Source organism: Phyllostomus discolor, chromosome 1 (assembly GCF_004126475.2).
Source record: "Phyllostomus discolor isolate MPI-MPIP mPhyDis1 chromosome 1, mPhyDis1.pri.v3, whole genome shotgun sequence".
Classification (NCBI taxonomy): domain Eukaryota; kingdom Metazoa; phylum Chordata; class Mammalia; order Chiroptera; family Phyllostomidae; genus Phyllostomus; species Phyllostomus discolor.
In genome coordinates, this window is record NC_040903.2 from 50045038 (window position 1) to 50055225 (window position 10188).

A 10188-nucleotide genomic window follows, 5' to 3' on the forward strand; every position below is an offset into this window, starting at 1 on the left:
AAATGTTATATATGATAATTCACATTCAGTGAGTATAAAAACAATGTTAATGATAGCCCTGGACTTGTCTTGTGACTTTCATCACAGAGGTCAAAGCACTTTGTCTTCACTTCTTCTTACTGGAGAAAAATTGTAAAGCAGGGTTATAATGGCAGATTACATAAATATTTACAAATGATATAAATTGCTAAGTATTAAGTTAACACTTAACATTTTAAAACAGCAGATTCTCCTTTTTTGCAGTAGTTTTCACACTTTTATAAATAAATGCAAAGAGCAGCAAGCAATTAGGAAAGTGAAAGGAACTTTGGCTTTGAATTCAAATAGACTTGGGTTCAGACCCTAGTATTTAGTTTGCTTCTTTCAGCTACCTTGTAAGGATTAGAGATATTATTAAGAAAGGTCCTAATATTGTGCCTGAACCATATAGTTTTTCAATAAACGGCAAGTTTTGACATTACAAACAAACAAACAAACAAACAAAAACCCAAACTGACACCATCATTGAATTCCTGTTGTCCCTTTCTTAAAATGTCCAATTTCTGATTGCATACAAGCCTTTATTGATCACTTTTCCCACTGGGAAGGAGGAGAACACCTCCTCAAGTACAGTGAGGGTGGCAAGAGGGGGAGGTCCCAGAGAAAGGAAGAGGAAATAGAGTACTTCTCTCAGAAAAGAGGGCGAAGGAAGAGAAGGGGGCAGGAGCACTGACTCAAGGATCCTAACCTCCTCCCCACAGGCAGAAACCTCGGTAAATAATACAGCAAAAACAGAAAGCAGAGGAGCTTCAGGAGTTTACTTGCTTCCCATCTGCCATTCCAAGAAGAGACAACCTTGTAAGACAACCATACCCAAGAAAGATCTACTACAAACAGAATAAAATGGTGCATGTTGTGAACAGGCCAAGGAGGATTCTGTGATGGCAGGCGTCCAGCTTCCTCAGCTCTTGTGCAGCAGGCTCTTGCGTCCAGGTATTCTGTCATGATCCCGGTAGTGAACGTGGAAGGTTGTTGTTGAGAGTTGAGGGTGAGAAGCCATTGGGGCCATTGTGAAACGACCCCAGAGCAGATGCTGCAGAGCCGACAGGTAAGCCAGTGCTCAGAGGACGAATGTGGCTGAGACACTAAGACCAATAATGCTGTTGAGAAAAGGGAGTAAGTGAGCAAGGGAGGATTACAGAGTGACCATTCTGAAAGAATAAAGTACTAATTTAACAAATGACAGACTTGAGCAGCAGATCAACAAGGCACCAGTAGCCAATTTAGACCAAATATACTTCCATGGAAGCCAATGAGAATTCCTGTGGCCCCACAAAGATCCACAAGTGTGGCTGGGGGCTCTCTCCCCTCCCTGTCATGAGGACACATGAACTTTTCCTGGAAACAAAATTCTGCCAGGAGAAAGGGGAGGAGGGAAAACACTGAAAGGCTGAGATCCACCCCAAGGTCCTATTTTAAACCTAAAGAAACCAAAATACTTTTGCTTGCCATCTTCAAATCCTATCTCATCCTACTCAACTCAAAAAGAAATTTACTGGGTTGACCAAAAAGTTCGTATGCTTTTTTCTGTAAAATAAAAGCCACGTTTTTCATTTTCACCAATAACTTCATTGATTTGGATATTTTGAGTATGTTGGCTGTCTCCCATGTGGTATAACGTTGGTTGTTCTCAATGTCTCAATTTGATCACTATCAACTTCAACCAGTCTACTCGACTGTGGAGCACTGCCCAGGGAGAAATCTCCAGAACAAAACTTCACAAACCACTTTTGACACATGTGATCTTCTCCATACCCTGCACAAATCTTTTTTTTTTTTTTTTTGCATTTCAGTTGCATCTTAACCTTTCTTGAAATAATAAAGCATAATATCTTGCTTTATTATTAAAATGTTGCATATTTTCCACGTCAGTATTAAAATGTCTACATAAAATTTACCAATTTTGCTAAGTTTTTTTAAATGCACACTGATATGACAACTGTCATAAAATTGTTTCAAATGAAGTTAAAAACAACTAAGCATTACTAGAGTCATCTTATGGAAAAACAAACAAACAAATGAAGTTCTTGGCCAAGCCAATATTTCAATTCTAAAGAAATGAAAGGTGTTGTTAGTTCTTGATAAGCTAAATGCAATGTGTCCAAATCTGTAAGTCCTATTTTCTTTCTCTGAGGTCTAACGATGAAACTGTAATTCCCATTATGTTTCTTCATTTATAACTTTAAAGCATCTTAATTGTACTATGTAACAGGAAGTAGTACCTTTATACTTTTCTCTCCTTTCCTATTTTATTTTACTGCATAGGTAATTTGGGAAGTTACTTTATTCATTCCATGAATATTTGCTGAGTACCTATCATGAATAAGTGCCAGGGGTTTACAAAAAAAAGATATGAGACATGGACCCAATCCTTAATAAGGTAGAATGGTATGTGTGACAGTGAATGGAATATATAGCTAAAGTCAGTGGAGAATTTCTGCCCTTTAATGAATAACTGCAAAAAGAAGAAAAGTTAACAAAGCAACAGACCCTTCAATTGGAAGATGCCTTATCTTTTCCTATCTATCAAATGCACACAGAATAAGATAAAGGGTGACTTGTATGCACAGAGTAGTTAGAAAGCATTTTTGTACAAAATCATAATTACAGAAAAGTTGGTTTCCAGAATAATGAAAATATATCAAGCTGTAGAAGAGCCAGAGGCATATAATACAAAATCTTATTTTTTGAAAATGTATCTTTTCTCTAATGGAAGATAAGATGTGGGAGAAGAGGTCAGAAAGACTACCATCATTACCTTTCAATTTATTAGAAATACTGTTAAGGTAGGCATGCAAAAGAAGTTATATAAAAACCAAACATTGGTTGGGTGGGTGGGCTGGGATGGGAGTAAAGGACAGAAAACTACTTGAACAATGATTAAAATAAAATAAAAAAAAAAGAACTGGAATAAAAAAACAAACAAAAAAAACAAACATTGTATAAGCCATTTTAGTTTTCTTAGTAAATATTGCTTGATAATTTTAAGACATTAAATTTAAAAAGTCAAATAACACTGTAATAAAAACCCTGGGATAGTTTGCTGTTTAAGGATATAGAAATTTTTCACATTCTTTTAAAAATATGAGTATTACAGCCCTAATTTATGAGCTTATTGAGTTCAAATTTTTGTATTACTAGGATTTCTGAAAGGTGGGCAATGGAAGCCTGAGAAAGATTTTAACTGTTAACAAGACTTTAGGAACACAAAACAGAATTTTATGGCTTTACTTTAAAAAAATCCTATGATGTTCTGAGAATATTAGTCTATAAAAATAGCATTACAGAATACTTTCAGAATGGCTTTTTACTCTGGCTCTCTCAACTACTGCCATTCACAGAACTTTCCATATCCTCTCTTCCTTACCTCCTCTACTATAATGCTCATTAGATTTTATAGGCTGAAGCATAGAGTATACATTTTAGGAAAAAGCTCTGCTTTTACCATTACCTCTGACAAACATGGTATTTCATTCATCCTAAATGTACATCATAGACTGTTTGAAAAGTGACATTTTTCGAGATTATAAATAATTCAACAAATAGTATCTATCGGATTAGTATTTCAAAACAATACTTTATCTCTTCCCAACCCCCTCCCTTATCTTCTTAGCACAGAGCTGCATTTGAAATCTATGGGTTCTGGCAGATCTGGGGTAAGGTTATACTAGGAATTTACTAGACCTGTCAGTCTTTAACTTTCTTCCATATTTCATTATATCATTCCAGTTATAATTAGTTGTCTGGTAAAATTAAGAGCAGTCTATTTCAGTGACTGCTCATGTGCGCGTTTAACAACTTTTTGTTAGGATGACAGCTTAGCGACACAAAAAATAAACCAGAAATGGAGAGTCACTAAAGTAACCTTGGTTAACTTCATATTGCCAGCTCAATGGGAAATTCTAAGATTTTGCATTTTTTCTTTTTTAATAATCATCTAGCACATATTTCTTGTCAGGAGGTAAGCATCAGTTTGATGGCATTCCTGCCTTGACTAGCATGTTTTGAACTGATCTGTCTGCATTGCTATGGCTCCCTAGAAACTTTGCTTAGTTGAGGAGTTGATTCAGCCAAATGCTCTGACATTTCAGCTTGTCACTGAAAGCTATTTTAATCATTAAGATGCATCTCCCTTCCAAGATTGCAAACTGTTGCTGCTCATCCACAACACTATCGTTTGACTGCTGTGGAGAAGAAAAGAAAAGAACCGGAATGGTTACTATTACTACAAATTTAAGAACTAAAATTTCAGGATATTTAACTGTGTATGAGGGGTTGTGCTGAGCAATTTATAAGGACTACCTCATTTAATCCTCACCGTCGTGGAGTCTCACTTAGACTATTTGAGTTTGCGTCCCTGCTTTTCATTCACGTTCCATGTGACATTTAGCCCTCATCTGTACAATGGACTAGGAGTACCTGCTTCAGAGGGATATCCTGAGGATTAAATGACACAGTTCAGGACACCTTAAATGGTACCTGTAACACAGTGAGTTCACATAGTGTTAGTAGTAAATTTTATTGCCATGTTGTGGATGGAGGCACCCCAATTAATTGCCTTCACCAACTGCCCAGCTCACCATCACTTCTAAGGTCAACTGTGTCTGTTGCCCCAGACCCAAAAGAGGAAAAGAAAAAAAACTTGTTTCTTTTAGGACATTCTTTTTCCTGTAGGTGTCAAAAATCTAGCTCCAAAGCAGGGTGCACCATAATTATGGCAGGATTATACTTTTGTTGTATTAAACTTTTTTATTTCTACTGTTTTCTTCTTTTCCTCAGAGTAGCCTTTTCCCATTCAGGCAATTACTGTATGTACCAGTGAATCCCTGTTAAATGGGATGAAGGTGACAGACAGTAAATGAAGTGTTAGAAGTTTTGGGGGTTTTCAGAGTAGGGAGATTTGTACACTTGGATTTATTTCTTCCAGACTGTAATGAGAGGCATAAAGGCAGCAAGATGGCAGAATCCCAGTTTCCTACGCCCAAGCTGGTGCAAGAAAAGAAGGCATGTATCATGTGACTAAGCAGACAGCTCAAATAGCCTGACAGGGATTTCTGTGCCACGTCATGGGGAGAAGGCACCAGGATGATCCTGTGCTCCTAGCTGGGCATGGAAGCAGGATCTTCTTAATCCAGAGTACCACGAGCATGTTTTCCACTGTGGCAGAAACTATGCTGTGTGGCCACCAGACCACAGCTAAACTGCATTTCCTAGCATCCCCTGCAGTTAGTTGGGGAAATGGGACTGATGTTGTAAAGCCTATATGAACCTCTCTATGTGCATGCACTTCTCTTATGTGCAAGCTGAAAGTATATGAGCCAGTAAAGGATGCATGATTCTAGAAAATGTTAGAATCATTGAATCAGGAATTCCTAACCTGGGATCCATTAACAGAATTGGGGAGAAGCATGACCTTGGATTTGAAACAACAACAACATCTGCATTTTTACCAACCTCTAATTGAAATTTAGCATTCCCTCCAATTATAATGTATGCACACATGCATAGTATTAGTAATACTTATTGAATTTGTCACCAATAAAAATCACAGGCACTGTCACATCATATTACTGTTTGAGGTATCTCAAAATATCATTTATACTAAAATTTTCTTGGAAATAACAGTAATTACTAGACCCACTTCTAGATTTATTTCGTATGCTAATAAAAAGTACATATATAACAAATTTATTTTAAAATAGTTTGTCATTGTAGTTCCATAAAATTGGTTTCCTTTGTAATCCCACATGATTTTTATGACCTTTAAAATAAGCTTTCAGAAAAGGCATCTTGAGGCATCACCAGTTTGCCAAAAGGCGTTACGGAGCAAAACAAGTTAAGAACATCTGTTCCAGATGGATTCCTAAATGAGTTCATGAAGGGTCCCTCTTTCCTTCTTCACTCCACATCCCCACCACACTGCTGACTTATGCTGGAGTGTGTGGTATGAGAAAATAAGCTTTTATTGAATTAAGTTAGTGAGATCTAGGAGTTAATTTTTTAGAAGAGTTAGTCTATGCAGACTAATACTCTTGCTACCAGAACGGCCCAAACATGGTGGGGAGCACCTCAGGCCTGAAGAGGCCTCTGGCCGGAAAGGACCCAGAAGTGAACAGTGAGGACCAAACATCAGATGAGGCCAGTAAAGATGTCCCCGCAGAAGTCAACCAGGGAGAGTGATGCCCAGTACAGGGAACATCTCTTTCAACTTAGAAAGTTCAATTACAGTAATGTAAAAAATCATTTTAATTATTCCTGAGTTTGTGCATTGCACACTGAGATTTATAACTGCCACAATTATTTTCTTATTATTGCTTTCTTCCCCTACTAGGGTGGCAATTTTGTCCCTGAGAGCCAATATTAAGTGCTCTCAAATTCATCCAATAATATCTATAAATCATATTTTATATATATTTTTATATAAAAAGAGTATGCAATCTCCAATTGCACTGTTCTACTTAAAATCCTTCTTGGCTGGAGTTTAACACTAAAGTAGCCAATGACCACAAAGATGAGATCACAGTATTAAATAAATCTTCTATGTAAAAATTGTAAAGTTAATTTTTAGAAAAGTTTGTTGATTTAAACAAAATTGTCTTTTTAAAAATTTTTTAAAAATTTGTATTTATTCATTTTCAGAGAGAAGAGAAGGGAGGGAGAAAGCGAGGGAGAGAAACATCAATTGGTTGTCTTTTGCTTGCCCCCAACTGGAAACCTGAATGGCAACCTAGGCATGTGCCCTGACAGGAAATCAAACCCACAGAGTTTCAGTTCCCAGGCTGGTGCTCACTCCACTGAGCCATACCAGCCAGGGCTAGACAAAATTGTCTTGACAAAGCCCTCCAGATTTTCAGGACAGGTGTAAATCTGAAAACACTCCTCCTGAGACATAAGTTTTCTTTAATTTTTACCTTCCCCTCTAGACTATTTTGCTGCATTTAACTTTAGATCAGGGGTGTCGAACTCATTTCCACCAGGGGTCCCATCAGCCTCCCAGTTGCCTTCAAGGGGCCGAATATAAATTTTAGGACTGCATGAATTTTAGGACTGTATAAACTCGTTAACAGTTAAGCAAGAGCTCAGCGCTGCTGCCGGGTAGAAACAAGGTGCTGGGCCAGATAAAACAAGGTGGAGGGCTGGATCCAGCCTGTGGGCCTTGTGTATGCCACCTGTGCATTACACTAAATGAATCAGTCATTATGAAACCTTCAGGTGGTTAAAAGTCAGATGCAAAGATTCCTCTGAGGACACTCTCTCTAAACCCCAAGAACTCTCTCTATCTAAATCTTTATAACCTGTGGAACTATAAGTGAAGGAAAATAAAACAGGGTTAGTGTGCTATATAATTTGAGTTTCAACATTAAACTGTATAAAAAAGTAGCACATTTTTTTTCTTAAATGCTGCAATGTAAATATCAGCTTGTTCTGGTAACTCTTATATACCAAACTCTAAACCTCATGTCTGACACATAAAAATTTTTGTGAATGACCCCTGGCTGGTATGGCTTAGTGGGTTGAGTGTGGGCCTGTGAACCAAAGGATTGCCACTTTGATTCCTGGTCAGGGCACACGCCTGGGTTGTGGGCCAGGTCCCTAGTTGAGGGCATGTGAGAGGCAGCCACACATTGATGTTTCTCTCCCTCTCTTTCTCCTTCCCTTCCCCTCTTTCTCAAAATAAATACATAAAAATCTTTTTTTCAAATTTTGCAAGTGGGTAATCAGACAGCATTTAATTATGCCACTCATGATTAGACTTTGTTATAAGAAAGTTGTTGCCTTTTTTTTTGCATGTAAAGGTAAGGTGACTAAAATTACAAGTTAAAGCTTCTAAACTGACAGCAGCTCATTGACCCTTGAGATTCTTAAGGTGTTATTATATAAAGTTCCTTAATGGATGTTAGTCTTTTAAACTACTTTTTTGGTGGCTTCTTAGTCTTAATGTATATTAGGACATACAATAATTGTTTTTGTCCTTTGGCTTGTTAATGTACACACATTCAAAATAATAAAGAACATAATGAATCTCCCAAATACCCACCATCCAACTTCAACAATTATTCTATCTTGCCAACCCTTTGTTTTCCCTTTTTGCTGGAGTTAAGTAAATCCTAGGCACCATATTATTTCACCTCTAATTATTTTAGTATGTATCTCTAATGGATAAAGACATTTTTACTATAATACAAATTAGCTAGCTTAACAGCATTATTAACAATTTCCTTAATAGCATACAGTCAGTTCCGAGTTCAAAATTTGTTTGGGATCCAAACAATGTCCATACGTGGTTGCATTTGGTCAAAATATTTCTAAAGTTTGTTTCAATAAATATCTCCTCCTTTTTTAAACAAATGACATTTACTTGTTAAAGAAAACCAGGTTGTTTGTTCTGGAGAAATTTCTCATTCTGGATTTAACTGATTATGTCATGGTCTAGTTAAAAAGGTCCCTCTATTTAAAAATAAAAAAGCTACATCTAGAGCCTTCTTTGGATTCAAACTTTCTTTTGACCAAAACATTTCATAGGTGTTACTGTGTACTTCCTATTGCATTAGGAGGCACATGATATTTGTCCTCCTTTTAGTGATGTTACATTTGATCAGTACTTCTCTGGCCATTACTAAAAAGTGTTCCACCTTTCACCCTTTAGTATTAGCTAGATATAGTATTTCATCAAAAGTTACAACATAGAGATTTTATAATTACATCATTATTTCTGCATTTATTAGCAATAATTCTATAAAGAAGAAATTTCTTTCATCAACTAGGACCTAGTTGATGAAATACAATTCATAACCTGAAATACAATTCATACTAAAAGGGCAGGATAAACGCTTGCTTCTTTTACTGAATTCAAACCATTTTCAGCATATCAGCTGGAGTCCTGTTAACTTCTAGTAGTTTCCCCCAACCCAATCTATGCTGCTCCCCAAGGTCACCAGGTAGTTTTCACTGTGAAACCAGCGGAGCTAGGATGGGATGGGATAAGATGTGGTAGATGGTGCAAGGATTTAGGGTAGGAAGGAATAGGGGCAGGAAGAGAAAGTACCTTAAGCAGGTTCTAGGAGGTGGAATTTGACTCTTCTGGGCTGTCCTGGACATTGGTGCTCTCTGGCTTGTTGGGTTCCTTGCTGTCACTGCCACTGTGATCAATGGCTGCGTTCTTCTCACCGGACTCTTCAGAACCAGGAAGTGTGCTGCCTGGGGTCTCCTCATTCTCCTTGGAGCCCAGCCCCACACCACCTTTCTTCTTCGACTCCAGCAGCCGTTTCAGCTCATTTGCCATCTGTGTGAGATCCCGCTTCATAGCATAAGCATCTTCTCCATCTGCGTAGTATTTGGGTTCCACCTCGCTAACCCGGAAATTTAGGGTTTCAGAATACAAGCGCAGGGCCGCCCGATTACTCTTCCTGACGTGCAGGGACACGTACTTGGCGCTGAAGTTCTCTATCATGGCCCGGGAGGCCTGGTCCACGAGCTTCTGGGCCAGGCCGAGGCGCCGGTGTGAACGCTTCACCGCCAGAGAGGTGATGTGTCCATGGGGCACATCCGCTCCGTCTTCCTCCATTTTCGCCAGGATGTAGCCCACAATGTTCCCATCCTCGTCCTCAGCAACGAAAGAGAGCTGGGGCCAGGAAAGGCCATGGTAGAAATAGTATTTCATTTGATAGTTCTCGGGAAGGCACAGGAGGTTGCAGTGTTGCATATTCATCAGGTCGCTTGGCCTAGCACTGCGGATGTTCATAATGGCAGTGGTAGCAAGCTCAAGCCTGACAGTGGTGACTCAGAAAGAAGCGCACAGGCTACTGTTTACCTCTCGGCTTTAATTCAGGAGCCCAGGGCACTGAGCTGGGCTGCACCACACGGAGGTGGGAAGGCCGAACAACCACGAGGCAGAACCGGCGGTATTAAGAGCTACTTCCGGAAGTGCGTCACCTCGTACCAGCCAATGACGCTTTCACTTCATTGCGTGCACAGGGCTTGAAGGGGTGGGGGGTGGAGTTTCTTATGCTTTAGTTTTAAATACAATGTTGGTCCATTCCTGTCATTCTTATGTTTCAGTTTTAACTTTTTAATTTGGATATAGCTGGATGAATTTTCTCTGAAACCGAATAAACCCATGTAATGGGATTTAGATCAAGAACCAGAATG

At 38.6% G+C, this 10188-nt stretch overlaps 1 protein-coding gene across 1 annotated transcript; it reads right to left on the bottom strand.

Annotated features, from left to right (window-relative positions):
* Positions 1 to 9091: 9091 nt before the first annotated feature.
* On the bottom strand, positions 9092 to 9812 carry NAA11 (N-alpha-acetyltransferase 11, NatA catalytic subunit). Its single transcript, XM_028508150.2, has one exon. It carries the CDS (start codon positions 9779 to 9781, stop codon positions 9098 to 9100), a length of 684 nt encoding a protein of 227 aa, XP_028363951.1. The 5' UTR covers positions 9782 to 9812; the 3' UTR covers positions 9092 to 9097.
* Between the last annotated feature and the right edge of the window lie 376 nt (positions 9813 to 10188).